This window comes from Pan troglodytes, chromosome 1 (genome assembly GCF_028858775.2).
Source record: "Pan troglodytes isolate AG18354 chromosome 1, NHGRI_mPanTro3-v2.0_pri, whole genome shotgun sequence".
NCBI lineage: Eukaryota > Metazoa > Chordata > Mammalia > Primates > Hominidae > Pan > Pan troglodytes.
Window position 1 is genome coordinate 186,291,665 of NC_072398.2, and position 26,029 is coordinate 186,317,693.

The window sequence follows — 26,029 nt, forward strand, 5'->3', positions numbered from 1 at the left end:
TAAGGCCCCATAGACTCCCACACTGCAACTTCCAGTTAGACTTATCTGGCGAACTCCAGTTAGGCATATCCAATGGCCTTCTGGATACCTCCACTTGGATGTTCCATTGGCACCCCAAGCTCACCGTGCCCAGAACTGACCCTCTCCGAAAAACCCTTGCTTCCTCTCCTTCCTGTTTGCCCAAACCAGGAATCTAGAAGTCATCCTTCATTTCCCTTACTTCCCCCACACCCAATTAGTAACCAAGTCCATTTTTTTCTAGCTATAAGTGTCTAAGGAATTCATCCTGCCCTTTCCATTTCAGCTGCCACTCCATGCTTTATGCCACCATAATCCTTCCCCACTACTGAAACAACCTCCTAACTGGTCTCCCTCCTTCTCCCAATCCTCAATCCAGTTCCTCCACTAATCTTTCTTTTTTTTTGAGACAGAGTCGCGCTCTGTCACCCAGGCTGGAGTGCAGTGGAGCAATCTCGGCTTACTGCCACCTCTGCCTCCCAGGTTCAAGCCATTCTCCTGCCTCAGCCTCCCAAGTAGCTGGGATTACAGGTGTGCACCACCATGCCTGGCTAATTTTTGTATTTTTAGTAGAGATGGGGTTTCGCCATGTTGGCCAGGCTGGTCTCGAACTCTGACCTGAAGTGATACGCCCGCCTCAGCCTCCCAAAGTGCTGGGATTACCAGGTTGAGACACCACACTGGGCTCTTTGTTTTGTTTTTTGAGACAGGGTCTCACTCTGTCACCCAGGCTGGAGTGCAGTGGCACAATCATGGCTCACTGCAGCTTTGACCTCCTGACTCAAGTGATCCTCCCACCTCAGCTTTCCAAGTAGCTGGGACTTCAGGCATGCACTACTATGCCTGGCTAATTTTTAAAATTTTAATTTTGTAGAGATGAAGGTCTCACTATGTTGTCCAGGCTGGTCTTGAACTCCTTCAAGCCATTCTCCCGTCTCGGCCTTCCAAAGTGCTGGGATTACGAGTTTGAGCCACCGCGCCTGGCATGCAAAGAGTCTTTCCCCCTCCCTATCTCTAAAAGTCTTTTAAGGCCCAGCTCAAGAGCCAACCCCACTGCCATAAATGCCCCTTCTCTGATTCTGAGCTCCTCAAATCCTTACTCTTCTGTAGTATTTATCTCACACGCAGAATCAGAGTTGCTTCATGCATGGTTTCTCTCCCTCTCCCGTTAAGACATGGGAGAGGGAGGGCCAAAAGCTTGATCCTCACTAGGGCCTAAGGAACCTTATTTAGCCCACCCAGTCTCTGGCACATAGTATGTAAATATGCTGGCACATAGTATGACACATAGTAGGTAAATATAGATAAATGCAAGAAAGTTGCACTCCCAGCTCCTCAGTGGGCCCTATCAACAGGGCATTCTCTAAAGTCATCAACTGAAGACTGCTTCCCATCCACCCACCCATCCATTCATCCATCCAGAATATGCCTCAACCCCACTGGGTGGAGGTTGGGTCGGCACGCGCCCCCTAGGCCGTTTTGTACGGTTTTATACCTCCAGCCCTCGCAGTTGCGGCTGGTAGAGGATGGCAGAGGTAGGTAGACGATGCAAGTCAAAGGGCACACGCTTCCGCCGCGTAGGATAGGACTCTGTTCGGACAAGTGACCCTGCCCATTCCCAGAATACAGCAACTCTTCAGCCGCCTCTCACCTACATGAGAGGGTGGGGACTCTTCCTGACCGGCGCCCCGGCTGACCAATACCTGATCCAGATCAAGCGAATTAGCCAATGGCTGCGGGTCAGTAATAGGGGCGGGGCATGGTTGCTAGGGCCGAGCTAGTGGGGTGAGGCGAGAGGCTCTGGAAGAGACTCGGTGGTTGCTAAGGCGGGAGGTCACAGAGCGCGGCGCAGGGATTGGGCCGTGTTGGGGGAGGTGTGTGGTGATTGGGCGGCGCCCAGGAGGCGCCCGGGTGAGGCACGGGTGCGCAAGCGGGAGTTCCGGCTGGAGACCCGTGCTCTGGGCCGGCGCCTTCACCATGGCCTCGGCAGAGCTGGACTACACCATCGAGATCCCGGATCAGCCCTGCTGGAGCCAGAGTATGGAATGAGGGTTGGGTCCAGGCGCGGGGAGGTGACCTCATGAACCTGTGGGTTGCGAGCGCAGCTGTAGCCCCGCCCCTCATGCGGCCCCGCCCTCCCGCGGGCCGCCCCCTCATAGGGTCTGGCAGGTCCTAGACTTAGAGAGGCTCAGAGAGCCCCGCCCCTCGTAAGTCCCGCCCCAGAGTGTTCCTCCCTGGCGAGCCCCGCCTCTGCCCCGAGTCAGCTGCTCGCTTGGGACCTCTTTTTCTGTCTTTCCTGTCCGGGGTGCTCAGGTCCATGCCCTTTAATCACTTCTCATAGCTGAAGGCTGCCGAAAGCTGGATCCCTCCTGATTCCTTTGTTTGGGATTGGGCTTCCCACATCTAGCCTATCACTTATTATTTTCCCGAAGGCGTGGAGGGGGAGCCTCGCGGGGTCACCGATCCTCGCAGAAGCCCGGGACTCAGAACCCTTAGCCATCCCTCTCCACTCTTCTCGGCAGTGGTTAACAGTGCAGTCTCTGCCGTCGGGTAGAACTCGACTGAAATCCTGACTCCTTCCTTTAGGAGCTGGATTACCTTTGGTAAGCTACCTTCTCTGAACTTCAGTTTCCTCCACTGCAAAACCGGGATAAGGATAGTAACCTTCCTCATAGGGCTGTTTGGGGCCATCTGGAGATTGTGTAAAGGGCCTGGCATGGAGTGAGTTCAGTAATTGGCATTTACGATCAGCATTGTTTCTCTCCTTACATTAAAGAAAGACATGTAGGAGTCTCCACAAAATTAGGATTGACAGCAGGCCCGCATCCATGACAGTGTGAGTAGATCGGGGTCCAGAGAGTGGAAAGTTTGGTCTCTCTGGGAATTCTGGCAGAAGGGCCTTGAAGTATGATCAGCCTGAGGCCAGCGTGTCCCTCACTTGCATTAGTCCAGCATCGCCTTCACGCCTCCTGTCTCACTGCCTGCAGCCCAGCCTCTTAAATTGCTACCACAGTGATCTTTCTAATGCAAAGGTTTGATCTTATACTCTGCTCTCCATAAAACTTACCTCCTTAAGGAGAGCCTTCCCAGATCCCTCCCGTAGCATCTCATGTTCTTTGGTTGGAGTCTAGGAGAGGGCAGCCCTTAGACTCCCACAGAACAGATGGCCCCAGACCAGCTGTTTTTCCCTAGAGCTGGATCTGCTGGCTTAGCGCTTTTGGGTTTATAGATGTAAAAATACTTTGGACACGTTTTGGCGTCAGCAAGCCATGAAGTCAGTTAATATTATTTCCTTTGGAGAGTCTTCGGCTGCAAAGGGTTGGAGCTGCCTTCTGCACGGCCAGGAGGGCAGCCTCGTGGTCCTGGTTCACATTTCAGCTCCATGTCTTACAAGTTATGTGTCTTTGGCAAGCTATTGAACCTCCCTGAGCCTGAGATTCCTCCACTGTGAAATGGGAAGAGTACTAGTGCCTACCTCCTCGTGGGATTGCGAGGGTTACGAGGTAGCGTTTGGATGTGTGTCCCTGGCACAGTGCAGGTGCTGCCATTGCATTGCTCCCCTATGGTTCCCCCTCCGCCCCCCTTTCTTTTTTTTTTTTTAAGAGATGGAGTCTCCCCTGTCGCCCAGGCCGGAGTGCAGTGGCGGATCCCATGGCTCCCTTTGCTGCTCCAGGAGGCTGGGTCTTAGAATTGGAAGAAATCTCAGAGACTGTTTTGTCCTGCCTCCCTCTGTTGGCATGAGTGCATTCCATTGCTAGCAGACCCTTCCCTGGGGCGATGCTTCTGCCCAAACATCCTAGCCTGTTGGAGGCAGCTGGGATTGTTAGAAAGCACTTCTCTTTCTTGAGCCACAATAGGCCTTCCTGTAATTTCCGCTCTCAGTTCAGTATTTGCTGTGTCCTGGCTGTGGGATCGTTGTTGGCCACTCAGAAGTGACTCACACGCCTAAGGAGCTGCGGTTTTGGGGAGGGGAGTGAATTTATAAGCAGGTGGTTTCAAAATGGTGTGCTAACTGCAGAGCTAGAGCATTGTGGTGGGAACGATACACAGCAAGGAATCTCTCTTCCTCTGTTCAAGAGGACAGCTTCGTGCCTTCACATTTCCTCCAAGGGAAACACCTCCACGGCTTTCAGTTGTTTCTCCTCCTTATTGCTCCTCCTGACTGGCTTTAATTCATTGCCCTTCCCTCTCACAGTCATGCTCCAGAGGAGAGCTAGAGGTTGTCAAACCCCTCAGAAGGAGATCACGACGCTGTGGTCCCCTGAATCCATTTGCTTCCTATCTGCAGAGCTTCCCTCCAGGCCAACATGGCCTGATAGAGTGACAGTCTTTTGGAGCCCCAGAGATTGTCTGTCTTTTGCAATTACTGTTTAATGGTGGAGAAGTGTGTAGGACATTCATATTTAGTTTCTGAAATTACTTTTTAAAACTTTTTTTTTTGAGGTGGAGTCTAACTCTGTCGCCCAGGCTGGAGTGCAGTGGCACGATCTCAGTTCACTGCAACCTCCGCCTCCTGGCTTCAAGCAATTCTCCTGTTTCAGCCTCCCAAGTAGCTGGGACTACAGGCACCCGCCACCATGCCTGGCTAATTTTTGTAGTTTTAGTAGAGACAAGGTTTCACCATATTGGTTAGGCTGGTCTCGAACTCCTGACCTCAGGTGATCCACCTGCCTCAGCCTCCTAAAGTGCTGGGATTACAGGCGTGAGCCACTGTGCCCAGCCTTTAAAAACACTTCTTTTTTCAGTTTAAAAAATTTTCATTTTCTTATATGGAGACAGAGTCTTACTGTGTTGCCCAGACTGGTTTGAAACTTCTGGGCTCAAGCAGTCCTCCTATCGCAGCCTCCCAAAGTGCTGCGATTACAGGTATGAGCCACTGCGCCTGGCCTGAAATTACTTTTCCCCTGTATTTGAAAAATCGAAACCACAGAGCCCATCACTGCTGTGAGCTGACAGAGAAGCTGATGCTGGCACGTTAGCCAGCTGGAAGGCAGCTGCACATCTGGGGTCATTCAGAGCCCTGGGCCTTGTAGGTCAGGCTTGGCAGCCCAACATCCTTCTGCTGGGAATCCTACCAGCCAGTACCTATTGGCTGCCCACGCCGATGGTCGTCTGCCCAGGCCTTTGCTAAAGCCGGTCGTTTGACCCAGAATCTGTCTTCCCTCTTCCCTCTCTTTTTCCCAGGCCAGTGATCCCCTCAGTCTCTCAATACCCTCTCTTACTTCATTTCATTTGGGAAGGGTCTCTCCTGGGGCTCCCATAAGCACTATATTTTCCTGTTGTCGTGTTTTTGATGGCTTCACTCACTGTCACCAGGGCCTGGGAGGGATGAGGTACCAAGTGAGCTGAATGGAATCACTTGGCAGCACTGTAGGCCCAAGCCAGAGCTGCTCTGACATCCCAGGCCCAGGCCGTGCCACCCCTCCTCCCATCCAGAGAATGGTCAGCCAAGTCCCACTTAGATCCCCTCTGTGACTTGCTCATAGGCCAGCAACCTTCTTAAAGGCACCATGTGGCTCTCATGTTCAGTAAGCATAAAGAAAAATTCATTCATACAATTAATGGGGCTGGGGCCTAGGCCTGAGACAAACATTTTGCTCTTAAAGTAAACAGAAGGTCTTAAGGGGATCACAGAGAGGGGAAGTGAGGGGGTTTTTGCTCCCCAGGTTTTACCGCGTGCCTTTTTTCCTTTTTTGCTCATCACTGGCTGAGGTCAAAGAAATATAGACATCATTTTAACCCTCAGGAAGTTGTCTCGGACACCCAGGAGACAGTGCTGAAGGGTCTGGACCACCATGGTGGGCCCTGTGGTGGGAGAGGCTTCCTGGAGTAGAGCAGCCCAAGCTGGACCTGAAGCTTCAGGAGGGCTGACAGACCCCCATGGTGAGCAGCAGAAAGTGCGGAAGTCAAGTCCATGGCCATACCACCTTGAACATGCAGATCTCAGAAGCTAAGCAGTGTCAGGCCTGCTTGGAACTTGGATGGGAGAAAGTGCAGAAGTAAATCCCTGAAGTGGGACAGTGAGTGGCTGGAGGGAACAGGGGCCTGGCAGGAGGCTGCACTGTGCTTTTGTGGGTGGAGAATGAGATGAAAACCTGAAGATCTGTCATGATGGACAGACCTCAAAGACCCAGGCGAAGAGAGTCATTTGGGATTTGATCCTTGTCTTGTCTACGAGGACCCCAAAGGTCTTTTTTTTTTTTTTTTAAATACAGAGGAGTTGTATTTATTTTTGGAATCATGATCTCTTTTCTTTCACCTCTAGATAAGAGCCCTTTCTGGCTGGGCGTGGTGGGTCACACCTGTAACCCCAGCACTTTGGGAGGCCGAGGTGGGCGGATCACCTGAGGTCGGGAGTTCAAGACTAGCCTGACCAATATGGAGAAACCCCATCTCTACTAAAAATACAAAATTAGCCGGGTGTGGTGGCGCATGCCTATAATCTCAGCTACTCAGGAGGCTGAGGCAGGAGAATCGCTTGAACCTGGGAAGCGGAGGTTGCAGTGAGCCGAGATTGTGCCATTGCACTCCAGCCTAGGTAACGAGAGCGAAACTCCGTCTCAAAAAAAAAAAAAAAAAAAAAAAAATAGAATGCTTTCTAAGTGTCTGCTCTATGCCAGGTGCTGGTGCTGTACTAGACCCTGGATTTGAGATCCAGGCCTCTTTGCAGGCCTCCTTTTCTCTGAATGTCTGTGGTACTTACACTGTTAACCATGTTCTATCCACATGCCAGGCCCACCAGGAGCTCCTTTCATTATTTTATTAATCCTCACAACCACCTTGTGAAGTAGGGAGAACCCTTAATCCTGTTTTACAGATGAAGAACAGACGCTCGTGGGGAGGTAAAGTGTCTTGCCCAAAGTAATTCCAGATTTCAGCTTAAGAGCCTTACTCCAGAGCTTGTGCATGCCGAGATTTCAGTTGCCATTAGGAGGGGCTGCCTGAATACGATGCCATTTCTAGGAAACAATTAGGGACATGCACAAAGAAAGGGGTGTCCATTAAAGTATTTTTATAACAGCAAAAAATTGGAAACAGCATCATATCCAATAATGGGAGATTTGGTCACCATAAATTATGAAACATTCTATAGCCTCTCTGAAGCCACTAAAAATAATGGTGTAGAAATATATAAACTGACAGGGAAAAATGTTCACAATATATTGCCAAACGGAAGAAAGCAGATTACAAACAATATGATTCCAATTTTATTAGATATTCATTTTCTACTTTTTCTACAGTGAGTATGCATTACTTGTGAAGTAATAATTATTTCAATTTATTGAACTCTTTCCTTCTGCCAGGCACCATGATAAGCCCTCTATAGCTATTATCTTATTTAATTCTTTGTATCATTGTCCCCATTTCACAGATAAGGAAATTGAAGCTTAGAGAACTTGATTAAGGTCTGTGTCATAGTTATTAAGTGGCAGAGGCAGAGATTTGAACCGAGATATGATTTTGTACAGTATGTACTCTTAGATACTATGCTACTCTGCTCTGCTCTTCTTTTAAAAAGTAAATAAAAAAATAAAGAAATTTGGCCAGGTACAGTGGCTCACGCCTGTAATCCCAACACTTTGGGAGGCCGAGGGGGGTGGATTGCTTGAGCCCAAGAGTTTGAGACCAGCCTGGGCAACATGGCCAAACCCTACCTCTGCAAAATAATACAAAAATTAGCTGAGCATGGTGGTGCTTGCCTATAGTCCCAGCTACTTGGGAGGCTGAGGTAGGAGGATTACCTGAGCCCAAGAGGTCGAGGCTGCAGTGAGCCATGACTACACCACTGCCCTCCAGCCTGGGCAACACAGAAAGACCTTGTCTCAAAGAAGAAAAGAAAAATTTGATTTAAATATAGGAACTGTGAGACACTAGAAAGTTTTTCTGGGGAGTAGAGAAAATTAAGACTCTTTCAATTTTTTGCATGTTATTTTATTTTTATTTTTATTTTATTTTATTTTTGAGACAGAATATCGTTCTGTCGCCCAGGCTGGAGTGCAGTGGTGCGATCTCGGCTCTGGGTTCACGCCATTCTCTTGCCTCAGCCTCCGGAGTAGCTGGGACTATAGGCGCCCGCCACCACGCTCGGGTAATTTTTTGTATTTTTAGTAGAGACGGGGTTTCACCTGTTAGCCAGGATGGTCTTGACCTCCTGACCTTGTGATCCGCCCACCTCGGCCTCCCAAAGTGCTGGGATTACAGGCGTGAGCCACCAAGTCTGGCCAATTTTTTGCATTTTAAAAAGAAAACATGGTTTCTATTTTCATTCTGGCTTGCAAATAAAAAAGTACATATTGTACTACAGACCCTTATGCCTTATCAGCCCATTCCTTTGTCTTCCCCATATGCCCCTGGGATATACACAATCTAATTTATGCTTGAGTTTTATGGCTTGAACTGTTGTACAATATACGTATTTGTAATTCTTGCACTATCTGTGTCAGTGTTATTTGTTGAGAAATTCTAGAGGACAGGGAGCTTGTGAGATTAAATTGTTTTGTGGGGTACTCGAGAAGTGCTAGGGTTGAAAAGAATCCTTCCACATTGCTGAGGGGCTTCTGGGCATCCCTGGCCTCTTTGACTTCTCAACTGCTTTTGACTCTGCTGGACCACCTCCCCTGTTGTTTGAGATAATATTTTAACTCTCATTGCAGAAGTTATACATACTGATTTTAGAAAATGGGAAAAAAATCATGAAAAAGAAATTGCCTCTAATCCCATAAATAATTGCTATTAATATTTGATGTATTTTTTCTATGCATTAAAAAAAATACGTGGCTGGGCACGGTGACTCATGCCTGTAATTCCAGCACTTTGGGAGGCCGAGGTGGGCAGATCACCTGAAGTCAGGAGTTCGAGACCAGCCTGGCCAACATGGTGAAACCCCGTTTCTACTGAAACTACATAAATTAGCCGGGCATGATGGTGGGCGCCTGTAATCCCAGCAACTAGGGAGGCTGAGGCAGGAGAATCGCTTGAACCTGGAAGGCGGAGGTTGTAGTGAGCCGAGATTGCACCATTACACTCCAGCCTGGGCGACAGAGTGAGACTGTCAAAAAAAAAAAAACAAAAAAAAAAGTGTGCATTTGTGTAGTATGTGTGTGTATATGGGTATTCTGTTATGATATTGCTTTATAACTTGTTTTCACTTAATGTATTACTATTATTTTTAAAAATAATAACATTATTGAGAAATAATTCACATACCATAAAATCCACCCTTTAAAAATGTACTTCTGGCCAGGTGCGGTGGCTCATGCCTGTAATCCCAGTACTTTGGGAGGCTAAGGTGGGAGGATTGCTTGAGCCCAGGAGTTCAAGACCAGCTTGGGCAACATAGTGAGACCCTGTCTCTACAAAAAATAAAAAATTAGCCAGGCGTGGTACCATGTGCCTGTAGTCTTAGCACTCAGGAGGCTGTGATGGGAGGATCGCTTGAGCCTGGGAGGTTGAGACTGTAGTAAGCCATGATCTCACTACTGCATTCCAGCCTGGGTGACAGAGTGAGACCCTGTCTCAAAAAAAAAAAAAAAAAAAAAGTACAATTCACTGGCTTTTGGTATATTCACAGAATTGTAAGAGTATCACTGCTATTTAATTCCAAAACATTTTCATCATCTGAAAAAGAAACCCCATTCCTGTTAGTAGTCACTCTCCATTCCCTCCTCCCCCCAGCCCTTGGCAACCACTAATCTTTCATTCTCTGTGGATTTGCCTATTCTTGATATTTTATATAAATGAAGTCATATAATATGTGCCCCTTTGTATCTGACTTATTTCACTTAGAATGATGTTTTCAAGGTTCATCCATGCTATCACATGTATTAGTACTTCATTCCTTTTTATGACTGAATGGTATTTAATTGTATGGATGTATCACATTTTGTTTATCTGTTCACAGATGATAGGAGGTATGTTTCCACCTTTTGGTTATTATGACTGCAGTGAACATTCATGGGCAAGTTTTCATGTGGATGTATATTTTTAGTTCTCTTGGATGTATCCCTAGTAGTGAAATTGTGGGATCATGTGGTAACTCTACGTTTAATTTTTTTGAGGATCTGCCATACTGTTTTCCAAAGTGGCTGCACCATTATGCATTTCCACCAGCAGTGTATGAGGGTCCTGGTTTCATCCACAACCAACACTTGTTTATTATCTGACTTTTTAATTATAGCCATCCTGGGTATAAAGAGATACCTCATAGTGGCTTTGATTTTGATTTCCCTAATGGCTATGATGTTGAGCATGTTTTTATGTGCTTATTGGCCATTTGTAAATCTTCTCTGGAGAAAGACCTGCTTAATATATTCAGGTCCTTTGCCAATTTTTGAGTTGGGTTTACTTTTTGCTGTTGAGTTTTAGGAGTTTTCTCTGTATTCTGGATATTACTCCCTTATCAGATACATGATTTGCAAATATTTTATCCATGCTGTGGGGTTTTTCTTTTTTTCACTTTTTTTGGATTATGTCCTTTGAAGTAAAAAGTTTTTATTTTGATGAAGTCTCAATTTATCTCTTTTGTTTGTTTGTTCCTTGTACTTTTGGTGGCATGTCTATGAAACTGCTGCTTAATCCAAAGATTTACTCGTATGTTCTCTTCTAACAGTTTTGTAGTTTCAGCTCTTACATTTATGTCTATGATCTGCTTAATGTATTATTGAATATTTCTCCATGATTTAACGTTTTTCTTTCTTATAAGTGGAATTACCAAGTCAAAGATTGCATGATATATATATATATTTTTTTTTTGAGATGGAGTTTCGCTCTTGTTGCCCTGGCTGGAGTGCAGTGGCACAATCTCTGCTCACTGCAACCTCCGCCTCCTGGGTTCAAGTGATTCTCTGCCTCAGCCTCCCAAGTAGCTGGGATTACAGGCGCCCACCACTGTGCCCAGCTAATTTTTTGTATTTAGTAGAGACGGGGTTTCACCATGTTGGTCAGGCTGGTCCCCAACTCCTGACCTCAAGTGATCTACCTGCCTCGGCCTTCCAAAATACTGGGATTATAGGCTTGTGCCACTGCGCCTGGCAAAGATTGCATGTTTTTGAGACTTTTGATACATGTTCCAGAATTCTTGTGACCGTTTTCTTCCTGTCATTTCTACCCCTCCCTATCTGTCTCTCCACTGCTCTGGTTCAGGCCTTCACCATTTCTTGCCTTGAATTTTACAGTAGCCTCCTACCTGTTCCTGATGATGTCAGTATAGTGTGTGTTAAGTGCAGTGGTGTGGTGGTGGGTGCTGTGACAGTACAGACGAGGGGCACCTCACTCAGTCTGATGGTTTGGGGTGGGGGGTGGTGAGAAGGGGTTGGGGAGGGCGTCAAGGAAGGCTTCCTGGAAGTAAGTAGTGAGCTGATTCTATAGGTGGAATGGGCATTAGCAAAGCATGAACACGGAGCATCAGCATCGTGGGCTGGAGAGCAGAGAGCAAGTGCAAGGTCGCGGTGGTGGAGGCGGTAGAGCACGCTGGTCCGGATAGTGGGCGCTGGCTCTGCTGCTTCCTGGCTGTGTGTTGTTGGGCGAAAGGGACTTCCCCTCTCTGTGTTTTAGTTTTCTCTTATGTAAAATGGGGATAGTAATAGTAGCTAACTCCTAGGATGGTTGCAAGACCAAATGAGGCAGCATATATTGAAGTTCTGGCTGGGAGAAGCAGGTAGATGAGGTCATTTATGGGGTCTCTTGATGTACAGGAGGCAGCCATGTATACAGGTTTGGAGCTGAGGTGATGGAGATGGTTTTGTTATCTACAGGGCTGGCTAGGATAGCGGATACAAGCTGGTCTTTAGAGTCAGACCAGCTGGGTTTGGATTTCAGCTTCACTGCTTGTTAGTTATGTAACCTTGAGCAAGCCGTTTCGTATGTGCCTCAGGTTTTCGTCTGTAAAATGAGAATTCTTGCTCATAAGAGTATTGCAATTTTTTTTTTTCAGATGGAGTTTCGCTCTTGTTGCCCAGGCTGGAGTGCAATGGCGCGATCTCGGCTCACCGCAACCTCCCCACCACCAGGTTCAAGCGATTCTCCTGCCTCAGCCTCCTGAGTAGCTGGGATTACATGCATGTGCCACCACGTCCGGCTGATTTTTGTATTTTTAGTAGAGATGAAGTTTCTCCATGTTGGTCAGGCTGGTCTTGAACTCCTGACCTCAGGTGATCAGCTTGTCTTGGCCTCCCAAATTGCTGGGATTACATGCGTGAGCTACCACACCTGGCTTTTTTTTTTTTTTTTTTTTTTTATAATAGGGTCTCATTCTGTCACCCAGGCTGGAGTACAGTGGCATGATCATGGCTCACTGCAGCCTTGATCTCCTGGGCTTAAACTATCCTCCTGCCTCAGCACCCTGAGGAGCTGGGACTACAGGCGTGTGCCACCTTGCCCAACTAATTTTTATAGAGATGAGGTTTCACCATGTTGCCTAACCTGGTCTTGAACTCTTGGGCTCAAGTGATCTGCCTGCTTTGGCCTCCCAAAGTGCTGGGATTACAGGTGTGTTGTGAATAATAAATGAGTTGATATGTAAAATGCTTACAATAGTGCCTGACACATCATGCTGTGTGTTTTAGCACTTTTTGCTGGAGAAGTTTTTAATGGTTTAGGAACAAGGTATATTTGATTGCTTGTTCAGGGTTCTGGTAAGTCTGAATAGAGTGGGAGATCCAGCCAGGGGCCAAAGTTTTCAGTGCCTCAAAGTTAGCTGCCAGAGGCCTGCAGATGTCAGCAGCAGGAAGGGGAGAGGGTGATACGGCCAGTGGAATAAGTAAGAAAAGGGGAGGAGTTTGTACAAGAGGGTGGAAGAATCATGATCCTGATGTGGCAATGAATAACAATAGCCATAGCAATGACTTTTGGCCAGGTGCGGTGGCTCACACCTGTAATCTAGCACTTTGGGAGGCTGAGGCGGGTGGATTGCCTGAGCTCAGGAGTTCGACACCAGCCTGGTCAACATGGTGAAACCCCATCTCTACTGAAAATACAAAAATTAGCCAGGTGTGGTGGTGGGCACTTATAGTCCCAGCTGCTCAGGAGGCTGAGGCAGGGGAATCTCTTGAACCCAGGGGGTGGAGGTTGCAGTGAGCCAAGATCACGCCACTTCACTCCAGCCTGGGCGAAAAAGTGAAACTCCTTCTCAAACAACAACAACAACAACAAAAGTGTTTTTAAATGAGCCGGGCCATGGTGGCACGTGCCTGTGGTCCCAACTACTCAGAAGTCAGAGGTAGAAGGATCGCTTGAGCCCAAGGAGGTTGAGGCTGCAGTGAGCTGTGATTGTGCCACTGCACTCCAGCTTGGGCAACAGAGCGAGACCCTATCTCCAAAAATAAAGAAATCAATAAAGAATATTACAGAAAGCTTGGGCTATGGGAGTAGGCAGTCTGTCCAGGGTGCCAGAATTCTGAGGGTTTCTTCGCCTTCATGGAGGGTGAAGAGTCATTCCTGCCTGAGTTGGTAAAGCCAAGGTTGCCAGCAAAACGGAGTTACAAATCCCAGCCTCAGGAGGAGGGGCAGTTGGGAGGCCCAGCAGCAGCTGTTTGAACCTCTGGCAATTGGGAGTGCACCATCTCTGCTGGTGGGGGCTGGCCTTGACATCCCGTGGCTGCCAGGGGATGTGACCTCCCTTGGTTGCTTTCTCTGTATTTGCGATAAATCCCAAAGCCCTTTGCTGGTGTCTCGGTGGTGGCACATGGGGGCAACCCTGTAGGCAGGGGAAGGGGAGCCTGTTCTCAGACAGCTGCAGAGGTAAGGGAGCCTCCCAGAACAGGGTCTTGGAAATCGAGTTGCTGGGTCTCGAAGATGCAAAAGCAGGTTCAAACGGTAGCTGCTGATTACCCTCCATGAGGCCGCCGCAGCCTGCGCCTCGTGGGCAGAGTCAGACCCAGCAAGGTTGGCCTGGGGCCCCACTGAGGCCCAGGGCCTCTCCACCAGAAAGGCCAGTGCAGGTGAAGAGCCATCTGGCAGAAGATGGGGACACTAGGCTGAGAAAAGTGGTGAGAATATTTGGAGCTGCTTGAGATAGACCTGTGGGACTGTCTCCCTTATCAGAGGCCAAGCCAGCACCTGTGGAGGCTGGGAGGGCTGGCAGGTGTCAGCAGGGGACTGAGGCTTTGGCAGCTTCTGCTCCAGGCTGAGTTGCAGCCAGGCCTGGGACCCCCACCGGTGCGGGCAGTTAATCTCCGAAGGCCAGAGTCACCACCACTAGAGAGCAGGAACATTGAACTTTTCAATCACATTAATTTCCACAGGAAATTGTTGTCTTCCTTTTGTCCAAAGGTTAGTGATTTATATTTACCATCCTCTTAACTAGCCTTGAAATTTACTGTTGCCAGGTCACCGCCGGCATCCATAAATTTCAGGGTGGCAGCTGAGCATAGCCAAGTGGCTTGGTCCTTGGAAGGGTGCATGCCGGCCCTTTTGGGAGGGCAGATTAACTGGCTACAGACGGTCCTTGTACAGAAGTCCCCCTGAGGGGGCGGGTATTCACTTTGCAGGGGAAATGAGATGAGGTCTGTTTGACAAGGTTGCAGGGAGGCTTCCTCAAAGGCAGCCCTGGTGGTGGCGGCGGTTGGTTTGTGCCTCTTAGCATATCACCAGCTGTGGATGGGGTGGCAGCACAGATGGTGCTGGAGTAGTTTAGGGTGGGGAGCAGGGGCCAGATTCCCAGCCCTACACTTTGCTTAGACAAGTACCTTAACCTCACTCTGCCTCAGTTTCTTCATCTGTAATAAGAGGACCTGCCTTAGAGTATTGTTATAAGGGTTAAACCTCAATAAATATAGGCTGTTATTCTCTGGCAGGACAGGGTAGGTGGCTTGGTATGGGCCAGAGTCAGCCTCATGTCCCTGCCTGCACTGTCCTATCCATTTCTCCTTTTAAGACCTTCTTGTTCCCGGGAGGCTGAGGTGGGCAGATCGCTTGAGGTCAGGAGTTCGAGACCAGCCTGGCCAACATGGCAAAACCCCTTTTTTACTCTAAAAAAAAAAAAGAAAAAGAAAGCTGCACATGGTGGTGGGTGCCTATAATCCCAGCCACTCAGTAGGCCGAGACAGGAGAATTGCTTGAACCCGGGAGATGGAGGTTGCCCTGAGCTGAGATCGTGCCACTGCCCTCCAGCCTGGGTGACAGAGCAAGACTCCGTCTCAAAAAAGACCCTCTTCTTCCATCTGCTCATGGAATTAGAACAGGGGCTGGCAAACTTTTTCTGTAAAGGGCCAGTCAATATTTTAGGTTTTGTGAGTCACTCGATCTTGTTGTAACTACTCTACTCTGCTGTTCTTAGTGTAAAAGTAGCCATAGACCCTAAGTAAATGATGAGTGTGGCGTGTTCCAATAAAACTTTAGTTGTGGACAATGAAATTTAAATTCCATATAATTTTCACATGTCACAAAATATTCTTTTGATTTTTTTTTTTTTTTTTTTTGAGACAGAGTCCCACTCTGTCGCCCAGGCTGGAGTGCAGTGGCTCAATCTCGGCTCACGGCAAGCTCCGCCTCCCAGGTTCATGCCATTCTCCTGCCTTGGCCTCCTGAGTAGCTGGGACTACAGGCACCTGCCACCACGCCCAGCTAATTTTTTTTTTTTTTGTATTTTTTTGTCTTAGCCAGGATGGTCTCAATCTCCTGACCTCACGATCCGTCCGCCTCGGCCTCCCAAAGTGCTGGGATTACAGGCGTGAGCCACCGCGCCCAGCTGATTTTTTTTTTAACCATTTAAAAATGTGAAAATTAGTTTAGCTCGCAGGCCATACAAAAATAGGCAGTGGGCTCAGTTTGGCCCCGGGGTTGTAGTTCGCTGAGCCCTGGATCAGAAGAGGAAAGGGCATGGAGAAGGTATTTACTTTCCTCACTTGGGCTGTCTTCGAGTCTCTAAAGAAAGGTGCCCTTGTGTTGGTTTGTCCGGTGACCCCATGGTGCCTCCTGCAGAAAGGCAGCTGGAGCAGCACGGGGTGGGAACTGGTGCATGCGTGCTGGCAGGATGCCTGGGCCTGGCACCCGTTGTTCCCTGCCTGCAGCAGCCGGAGCGCTGCTGACTCTGGATTGGGCAGTCACCCCCGCCCCCACCCCAGCTCTGGTGTTGACAGTCCACATCTGTGTTTCAGAGAACAGCCCCAGCCCAGGTGGGAAGGAGGCAGAAACTCGGCAGCCTGTGGTGATTCTCTTGGGCTGGGGTGGCTGCAAGGACAAGAACCTTGCCAAGTACAGTGCCATCTACCACAAAAGGGTGAGTACTCTGGTGCCCTCTCCCCTGGGCTGCCGTGAGGGCTGACCACCTTTGAGGCAGGACTGGGAATGGCTTTAAGAACAGCCTCTAGAGTTCGAGACCAGCCTGGCCAACACGGTCAAACCCTGTCTCTACTAAAAATACAAAAATTAGCCGGCATGGTGGCGCGTGCCTGTAATCCCAGCTACTTGGGAGGCTGAGGCAGGAGAATCGCTTGAGCCCAGGAGGTGGAGGTTGCAGTGAGCAGAGATTGTGCCATTGTACTCCAGCCTGGGTGACAGGGTGAGATTCCGTCTCAAAAAAAAAAAAAAAGCCTGTGAGGAAGGCCATGGGGTTATAGGGACTTGGTGGGATTATCCCCACTTGGCTGCCAGCTCTGTGGCCTGGCGTGACCCCTTTGGTCTCCTGATGGCTTCCCCTTCCTTCCTCCCTGCATTCCACAATGGGCAGCCCACCCTTGATGTGCCCTACAGTTGTAGAGTCGGCCCAGGCTCCAGTCCCTGTTAACTGGCCAGTGCCTCTGCGGGCAGCAGGAGCCAGGGCTGGGTGTCTGGACATAGCTTGTACTCTCAGGACCTCCTCCTTTCCCACCAGGTGAGTTTCTGTCTTATGACTGCCCATGGCACCTTTCACATTCCCAGACTAGTAGGGCCTCTTGGAAAAGAGATTCACGCTTCTTCTCATCCAACCAAGGTTGGATATAGAGACTGTGGTAACTGCAGAGGGCCTTAGCAGGACCTGGTTATATTTTGGAAGCCTCTCTCACATCTTGGGCCTCCAGCTCCACCTTCCCCTCCTCAGCCCAGATCTCTCCCCTAAACAGCCTCCTGCGGGGGTACCCATACAGACAGCTCCAACTGCCAGCTGGAAGCCTTGGACTGAGCAGTGCGGGGGCACCTGGGAGAAAGGCCAGCTGAGCCCCCTTTCCCTCAGCATCCCTCCACTCACCCACGTCCACATCCCGCCTGACTGAGGGGTGTGGTGGCCCTGGAATGGGAGAGAGATTGGGGGAAAATGTAGTTCTGAGCTTGAAGTCTCTCCCCAACCTCCGAGGCTGGGGCTCTGGTGTTGCCTTTTACAGACAGCCTCACTGCGGGCAGTTTCAGCTGCGAGTTCTGCTCACTGGGCTAGGCTTGTCTGGCTTCTTCATTAGCCTGAGATCCTTGAGGGCAGGCAGGGGGACCAGGAATAGTCAAGTATGGCTGGGATGAAGAATGAAGGGACAGGTACCCAGCAAGAGGTGGGGTTTGGAGGGGGTCCTCAGGGTATTTAAGCAGGGATGTGATGTTAGATTCGTGAATCAGAAAGTCCCTTTTGGCCTGGCGCAGTGGCTCATGTCTATAATCCCAGCACTTTGGAAGGCCGAGGCGGGCAGATCACTTGAGGTCAGGAGTTCGAGACCAGCCTGGCCAACATGGTGAAACCCCATCTCTACTAAAAATACAAAAATTAGCCAGGCATGGTGGCGCACACCTGTGGTCCCAGCAACCAGGGAGGCTGAGGTGGTAGGGATCGCTTGAACCTGGGAGGTGGAGGTTGCAGTGAGCCGAAGTCGCACCACTGCACTCTAGCCTGGGCAACAAAGTGAGACCCTGTCTCAAAATAAACAAAGTTCCTTGCTGCAGAGTAGCGGGGAGATTGGAGGGGTGGGGCAGGAAGCCAGAAGTGAGTTTAGAGGGGCTTGCCATGATCCAGGGACAGAGGGTAGTCAGGACCTTGGAGTTGGGGGTGTCGGTAGAGGTAAGGTGATGGATTGAGGAGTTTGTCAGGAGGTAGAATGGTAGTTTAATGAGAGATTGGGCATGGGCACAGGGATAGGGAGGTTCCCAGGGTAATGCCAGGTTTCTGGCTGGGCACCTCCTGGGTAGAGGGGGGTGTGTTTTTTGAGACCGGAACACTAGAAGAGAATCCATAGGCTCTGGAGTGGATGAGATCCCCCAGGGAGTGTGTAGAGGGACAGAAGAGGGCCTAGGACAGTCCTGAGGAACCCAAACTTAATGGAGTGGAAGATGAAGAGGGTCCTACAAGGAAAGGAGGAGTGGCTAGAGATGGATATGAAAACCCAGGAAGGTGTGACAGAATCTGCACAAAGAGTCTTTGGGAAATGGGCCGTTGTACAGGGCAGGGGTAAAGATGCTACTTGGGCAGAAGGCACGAGGGAGAAAGTAGATGGAGTAAGATCCCAGAGAAGGCAGAGGTGTTGAGGTTGCAGGGTTGGGGGAGGGGTAGTCTTGGAAAGGAAGACTTTCCAATAGGGAGGACAGGATGAATGTAGAGAAAAAAAAAAAGTCCAACCCAAAACTCTAATATTTTACTATTTAAAAGAAAACAAGGTGGATGCTGTGGCTCATGCCTGTAATCCCAGCACTTTGGGAGGCTCAGAAAGGAGGATCACTTGAGCCTAGGAGTTTGAGACCGGCCTAAGCAGCATGGTGAAACCTGATCTCCACAAAAAAAATTAAAACAATTAGCCAGGCACGGTGGTGTGTGTCTGTAGTCTTAGCTACTTGGGAGTCTGAGGTGGGAGGATCACCTGAGCCTGGAAAGTTGAGGCTGCAGTGAGCTGTGATCGTGCCACTACACTCCAGCCTGGGTGATAGAGTGAGACCCTGTCTCAAACAAAACAAGCAAAACAAAACAAAAACACCATATTCTAGCACCTAGAGATGACCTCTATTTACACTTAGTGTATATCCTTCCAGCTTTTTTGGGGGGTATATCTTCTCTTTACCTACATGAGACCTATTGAATGTACTGCTTTGTATCCTGCTTTTTTCAGATCATGATCTCCACCTTCTTGTTTGATCTCATTTAGTTTCCAGTCCATATTCAGATTCCCTAATTGTCCCTAAAGCATCCTTTACAGCGGATGTGCCCAAAACAGGATCCAATCTAAGATCACACATTGCATCTAGTTATTTTGTTTCTTCTTAAGGCTCTTTTAAATCCAGAACTGTTCCCCTCCCCACCTGATTTTAGATTCAAGGTCTCACTCTGTCACCCAGGCTGGAGTGCAGTGGTACAATCATAGCTCACTGCAGCCTCAACTCTTGGGCTCAAGCAATCATTCTGCCTCCAGCCTCCCGAGTAGCTGGGACTGCAGGCATGCACCACCACGCCAAGCTAGTATTTTTGTTGTTGTTCTTTTTTTTTTTTTTTTGAGAGAGAGTCTTGCTCTGTCGCCCAGGCTGGAGTGCGATGGCATGATCCCGGCTCACTGCAACCTCTGCCTCCTGGGTTCAAGCAATTCTGCTGCCTCAGACTCCCAGGTGTCTGGGATTAGAGGCATGTGCCACTACGCCTGGCTAATTTGTGTATTTTTAGTAGAGACGGGGTTTCATCATGTTGGTGAGGCTGGTCTCGAACTCCTGACTTCGTCATCTGCCCACCTCAGCCTCCCAAAGTGTTGGGATTACAGGCGTGAGCCACTGTGCCCGACCATTTTTTTTTCTTTTTTAGAGATGGGGTCTCCCTATGTCGTCCAGGCTATAGAACAGCCCCTTTTTTCATGTTACTGGCTTATTGAAGAGACTGGGCTGCACGATAATATTTCTAGGAGTATGTGATTCCAGATGCTGCCAGGGAGAAACATACAGTGGGGACTGAAAGGCCTCTGTCAGATTTGAGCATTTGGGAGAATGTGGGTGGCCTTAAGCAGCCTCCTCTTCAGAGTCTTGGGAGGGATGCTTAGGCACTCCAGGGCTAGGAGGTCAGGCGGCTGATGGCAAGGTACCTCTGCTGACCATCCCTGTTTAGCCATGGGTCATTTAACTACTGTGGCCATACGATTTTCTCCTTGTCACTACCACGTCACTAATTACTGCTGCTGTTGGTTGAGAGTTTACTTTGTGTCAGGTACTGCTTTGATCATTTGAGATACATTTTTTTTCATCTAATTTTACCCATAACCTTATGAGGTGGGTGTTATCCCAATTTCACCGTAATCTTATAGATGGGGACCCAGACTCAGAAAGTAGTAAGCTGCTCCTTGTTCTTACTATTGATACATAGTGGTGCCAGGAGTTGAACCCGGACCTGTCTGACCCCAGCACTCTCCAAAGTCACATTCCCCTGACAAAAGGCCCTTTGTCTCTGGAACAGGAGGATGAGAGGGGATTAGGAGCCAGGCATGGTGGCTTTTCTAACTGACCTAGAAGGGGACCTGTGTGGAGATTGTGGCACCCTTGGCCCAGGCGTGAGGAATATAGAAGCCTAGAGGGAGTTTGGGCCCAGATTTTAGAATTCGAGGAGCAAGTGTTTACTGTATTTGGAATTTCAGGGCAGATATGAGGAGTGATCCCAGGCCGGGGAACCAGGGACATTTGAGTGTCAGGTCCCTGAGTCCAGAGAGTATGGACTCTGTTTTTAGGAGCCTGGGAGAGAGGGAAGGTGACAGTGACCAGTGATGAAAGTGATGTGGGCCTGGCTCAGAAGTGGCCTCTGGTGGTCAGGGCTGGCGCCTGCAGGCCAGCTCTCGGGTACTGGTCTCATGGGGGTACTACTTGTGTCTGGGAGGTAGGGACAGTGCAGATCTGAGGTGCTGGGACAGGGTATAGCCAAGCAGTGAGGCCCCGCCCCAAATGTGCAAGGCCTAGGATGGGAGGGCGGGGCGCAGACAGGAGGGAACCAGAGTAAAGAGACTTCCTCTGGTCAGCCCAGGTGTCTCCAGTACATGCTTCAGGCTCTGGGCCTCAAATACCACTCCAGGCCAAGAGGGCTTGGCCAGCATGAAGCAATTAGTCCAAAAATGGGCCTTAAGTATACCTTCCCTGCCCAGAAGGCACCTGTGTCTGTGGGCGGCGGGCTGGTGGGCTCAGGCTGAAGCAGGACCCAGAGCATTGCTGACGCTGTGGGCCCCATGGCCTATGTCCTACAGGCTGGGGTTGCTGGGCCCCTCTGACTAAGCTTGTACCCACTACCCCCACCTCATCTGTGAGGACTGACCTGGCCTCTCTCCCCAGGGCTGCATCGTAATCCGATACACAGCCCCGTGGCACATGGTCTTCTTCTCCGAGTCACTGGGTATCCCTTCACTTCGTGTTTTGGCCCAGAAGCTGCTCGAGCTGCTCTTTGATTATGAGATTGAGAAGGAGCCCCTGCTCTTCCATGTCTTCAGCAACGGTGGCGTCATGCTGTACCGCTACGTGCTGGAGCTCCTGCAGACCCGTCGCTTCTGCCACCTGCGTGTGGTGGGCACCATCTTTGACAGCGCTCCTGGTGACAGCAACCTGGTAGGGGCTCTGCGGGCCCTGGCAGCCATCCTGGAGCGCCGGGCCGCCATGCTGCGCCTGTTGCTGCTGGTGGCCTTTGCCCTGGTGGTTGTCCTGTTCCACGTCCTGCTTGCTCCCATCACAGCCCTCTTCCACACCCACTTCTATGACAGGCTACAGGACGCGGGCTCTCGCTGGCCCGAGCTCTACCTCTACTCGAGGGCTGATGAAGTAGTCCTGGCCAGAGACATAGAACGCATGGTAGAGGCACGCCTGGCACGCCGGGTCCTGGCACGTTCTGTGGATTTCGTGTCATCTGCACACGTCAGCCACCTCCGTGACTACCCTACTTACTACACAAGCCTCTGTGTCGACTTCATGCGCAACTGCGTCCGCTGCTGAGGCCATTGCTCCATCTCACCTCTGCTCCAGAAATAAATGCCTGACACCTCCCCACAACCTGCATCTGTGGGGCACTCTTCTCGTTCAACTCCCTGTAGCCCTTTGGGACTTTGCGGTCCCCTAAGTAGAAAATTCCTATGGGCCTGTCTCCTGGGGGCCTCCGTCTGCTGGTGGTCTGCTTACCACAGAATCCTAAGGGGCAGGAGTGCCTGGGCATGTGTCTATGGGAGCCTTGCAGTCAGTTGTGTTTGGACAAGTGCAACAATCAGGCTTCTGATTCCTGTGGCATGCAGGCTGTAGAGGTTGACAAATGGAGGGGGGTGTTGAGGGTGAGCCCTAGTTGATTTTTTAAAATTTAAACTCTGGTAAGAACATTTAACATGAGACCTACTCTCTTTTTTTCTTTACTTATTTATTTATCTATTTATTTCAAGACAGGGTCTCACTCTGTCACCTAGGCTGGGGTGCAATGGTGCAATCATGGCTCACTGCAGCCTCAACCTCCCAGGCTCAAGTGATCCTCCCACCTCAGCCTCCCAAAGTGCTAGGATTACAGGCATGAGTCACCGCGCCTGGCCAAGATCACCTAACAAAATTGTAAGTGTGTACGATACTTAAAATTTAAGAGATTATGTGCACGGCAGACCTCTAGAACTGAATAGTCTTGCATCTTGCATAATTCAGAACTTCATCATCTTGCATAACTGAAACTTTGTGCCTGTTACCAGAGTTGAGTTTTGATTCCTTGAATGGAAGGTGACCTTTGTGGGGAGATGCCAGAGGGAAGGTATCTCGGTCAGGGGTAGCGTCAGGCTGCGGATAGGGGCTGTGATCTTTGCTCCAGCAGGGCGAAGCCCTACAGTGTAAAGTACCATTCACATGGCTCCCACTTGGCAGTTCACTCAGAGAGGCTCCTCTGACCCCATTGCCTGGGAGTCTGAGGTAGAAGCCAGATGAGGAGCTGAGGTTAGGGGCCTGCCTGGCTCTACCACACTTTGCTAGGAAGCCGCTGGGTCCGGGAAAGTTGCAAGCTGAAAGTTGCCAGAGACAGTGGGGGGCAGGAAGGCAGCAGCATTGTAACAGGAGCTGGGATGAGCTAACTCCCAAGCCCTAAAGACCAGAACCAGGGTAAGGGGATTTGGGCTGAAATAGCAAACTCCTTCATCTTCTGGAAGGGAGACCCACTTAGATACTCTCTAGGCAGAAGAGGTGAATTCAGCCTGATAGTTCAGTATCATTTATCATTCTAGAAGTCACTACTGCACAATGTTGGCATACAGTAGGTATTCAATAAATATTTGATTGAATGAGCTTACCGTGGTGATCACGGGGCTTAGGGGGCAGTGAAGGAGATGGCTAGAAAAGCTCTGGATGGGAGCTGACTCTTGGAGATGATGGATCCTTTGTCCCCAGAGCCGCGTTCTGTCTGCATCCCATCAGTCCTTGGTGAGTCCCCACTATGGTGGCAGGGATTCCCATGCCGTGTGGCTGCATTCCTAGCCATGGCCAACAGGTGGCAGTGCAGCCTGTGCCATGAGACAGCTCAAGGCTCCCACAGCAGGGCGGGCTTCAGTGGAATGCCCTCACTCTGGGTTAATGGCCCCTTTTAGAGACCATATGGCCCCCAGGGTGGCAGTAACCAGCCATCAAGGACCTACTGAGTCCAAGCCTGTGGGAGGGGAGACTAAAGACATCAAAGAAGTCGGCCTGACAGGAACTGGGCATTAAGAGCCTCCTCTTCATCTCTCTGTTGCCCTCACCTACCCACTCTTCTCTTCCAAACCTGTTTCTTTCCCAAACCCTCAGTCATCGCTGGAGCTGTTCCACCCGCCTCGACAGAGGCTGTGTACATCCCCAGAATCCCTGTGTTCAGGATATTGGGTGCCATCAAACTGGGCGTGGAGCTGTGAAGGGCCTTTGCTGGGCTCCAAGGGGGACTTGTCTGTGCTTCATCTGGGTGCAAAGGGTGGCAGGAGCTGCCAACTGGACCCAATTCTGAGGAATTCACTGTGGGTATCCCAGAGAAAATGGGCAACTAAGGCTGGGGATTTGGGCAGATGGGCCTGGTGTGCAAGGTGTCAAAGCAAGTCTGGAGTCATGGGGCTACTCTGGGGCCTTGACTGTTTTTCTCCAAACAGCTTTCTGTTGTGGGTGAAGACTTACATGTAACTTTTAGCACCTGCCTGGGAGGCATCTAGGAAGCTGAGCTACCTCACTGGCAGTGGGGAGCTGTGGGGGTCAAAGTGCCATTTCTCCAGTGCTAGCTGCCAGCCTTGGTTCTCTGAGCACATGGGAGACTTGAAGGCCCATCCTGGATAATAGGGTTTCCATTCTTTCCATTTGAGAATCTAGGCAGTAGCTACACTGGGGTGATGGTCACTAGAGATACATTTGGAGAATAGAACAAAAGCCTGGGAGGCTGATAGGGTGATCCCACTGTGGTCTCTGGTATGTTTCAGGGGACCAGAAAGGGATAGAGGCCTGGGGCTTGTGTTTGTACCCAAGCTTGTGGCCACGCCTAGCCTAGGTTGGGGGATAGAGCTTGCATCCCCTCTGTACCCCCCAAGCTCTGAGCTCTTCTGTGATTAATGAGCTGACGATTCTGCATCGATAAAGAATTAACCTAGAGCCCCTACCCATCAATAGTCAGGAGCCCAGATCCCCAGCCCCAACCCCCTCCAAACCAAATGCTCCACGGCCCCAGAGCAGACCAACCCTGCACAGTGTCATACACCTATAGCTAAGTCCTTTCCCCCATCCTGCCACCAGGAATTAACCCCTTAATTGCCTCAGCCCACCTCCCCTAGTTAGCTCCCCCACCACCCCACACACATAACACACAGGCAGCAACTGTTTATACTGGTTTAATCCATGTCAAATGTAGTTTACAAAGGGAAAGGACAAGTACCTTTGTATAGAATATACAGACACAGCATCACACCATAGGGCCCACGGGAGGGTCGGGGAGACGACACTTTTTCCCTGGGAAAGGCAGCTCTAATCCCAGGAATGGTTCTCAGCAGAGGCTGGGTGGCCAGGAGCACTGTCCTCTAGCCCCCTAACTCAGCCTCTGCTTCAGCTCGGTTCCCATTTCCTGCCTCTACCCCCCCAACTCCTTATAAAGAGCCCCATGAGCTAAGACTAAGGAGAGGATCATGTCCCTTGGGGCGTGTGCCCCATGTCTGGGAGAAGAAATATACACCACTGAACACCGAGCACATGGGAGAGGGAAGGGACACCACAGGAGAGAGAGAGGCAGGTCCCCCAAGAGGTGGATGGGCCGAGCCCCCAGCCAACCCTGAAGGAGGCACTGCTTCCAGGGGTTCTTAAAAAAGAAGAAAATCATACAACCAAAGGGGGAGGGGACAGGTAGAGGGCGAGGAGTTGTCCCATTTATACACAACATTGTAAACATACACGGTCTATATTACATGTGCTTCAGTCTGGTGTTTGCATGTCTGTCTGTCCATCTGTCAGTATGGGGGCTGGATCTTAGGAGCCGTGCCCCACTACTCCCCCAACCCCCACCTCCCTGCCCCACCCTGGGAACAGAGCTGGAACAGGTATGGCCCCCAAACCATAGGTGGGAGCCAGCAGGTAGTGCCTGGGCCACAGCCTCTACTCTGGCTCCAGAGTCCTGCGTGTGTAAATGTGTGTGTGTGTAAGCATGTTTGAGTATGTGCATGTATGTACATGGGGAACCTGTGTGCAAGTATGTACAAAGGGAGACGGTCACTGTCACAGAGGCTGGGGGCAGGTGGGGCTGCTGGAGGCGAGGCCTGCCTGGGGCAGATAGCTCACAAGTAGATCCTCCGCAGGTCTCCGGGCGCTGTGATCGTGTTGCACTGAGGGCAGAGCTTCTTGGCACCCTGCAGGGAGAACAGGGAGGGCTCTGGTCTACACAATGAGCCATGTGTGCGCATGTGAGCACCTGGGCCTGCAGCCATGTCTCTCTGCACCAGTGTGTGCTGAGACCTTGGTCCTGTCAGCCCAGGCTGGGGACGCATAGGCAGCTTCTGTGAGCAGGCAGGCACGCTCCTGTGTTGGGGGGACGCCAGGATCAAACCGCCTGGCCAGCCCCGCAGCAGGAGCCCCAGTAATGAGAACAAGGCTGGGTCCAGCTGTGGCAGCCGCAGCCCTAACGAGATTACACGCGGCCTTTGATCAGGACACAGAGCCCACG

At 50.2% G+C, this 26,029-nt stretch overlaps 3 protein-coding genes across 28 annotated transcripts in view; 1 reads left to right on the forward strand and 2 right to left on the reverse strand.

The window, feature by feature from the left end:
• Positions 1-1,786, reverse strand: part of ARMH1 (armadillo like helical domain containing 1) — a 51,339-nt gene extending 49,553 nt beyond the window's left edge. For 10 of the 18 annotated variants that reach the window (XR_010146796.1, XR_010146795.1, XR_682085.4 and 7 more), the window contains exon 1: positions 1,514-1,689. The gene's annotated coding sequence lies outside the window, so the exon portion shown is untranslated. Of the gene's footprint in view, positions 1-1,513 lie in introns of all 18 variants that reach the window. The other 8 variants (XR_010146788.1, XM_009456089.4, XM_009456083.4 and 5 more) reach the window with 4 other exon arrangements.
• TMEM53 (transmembrane protein 53) overlaps positions 1-22,225 on the forward strand; it is a 70,379-nt gene extending 48,154 nt beyond the window's left edge. For 3 of the 8 annotated variants that reach the window (XM_054682327.2, XM_063781441.1, XM_054682328.2), the window contains 2 exons: positions 16,113-16,234; positions 21,196-22,225. In XM_054682327.2, the coding sequence (XP_054538302.1) occupies positions 16,113-16,234; positions 21,196-21,846 (773 nt within the window). In that variant the 3' untranslated portion in view covers positions 21,847-22,225. Of the gene's footprint in view, positions 1-1,802; positions 2,057-2,150; positions 2,622-16,112; positions 16,235-21,195 lie in introns of those variants that run through there. The other 5 variants (XM_513099.8, XM_009455956.4, XM_009455960.5 and 2 more) reach the window with 5 other exon arrangements.
• A 2,469-nt stretch (positions 22,226-24,694) lies between these two features.
• RNF220 (ring finger protein 220) overlaps positions 24,695-26,029 on the reverse strand; it is a 246,117-nt gene continuing 244,782 nt past the window's right edge. For both annotated transcript variants that reach the window (XM_016961307.3, XM_054682224.2), the window contains one exon: positions 24,695-25,715. In XM_016961307.3, the coding sequence (XP_016816796.1) occupies positions 25,644-25,715 (72 nt within the window). In that variant the 3' untranslated portion in view covers positions 24,695-25,643. The remainder of the gene's footprint in view (positions 25,716-26,029) is intronic.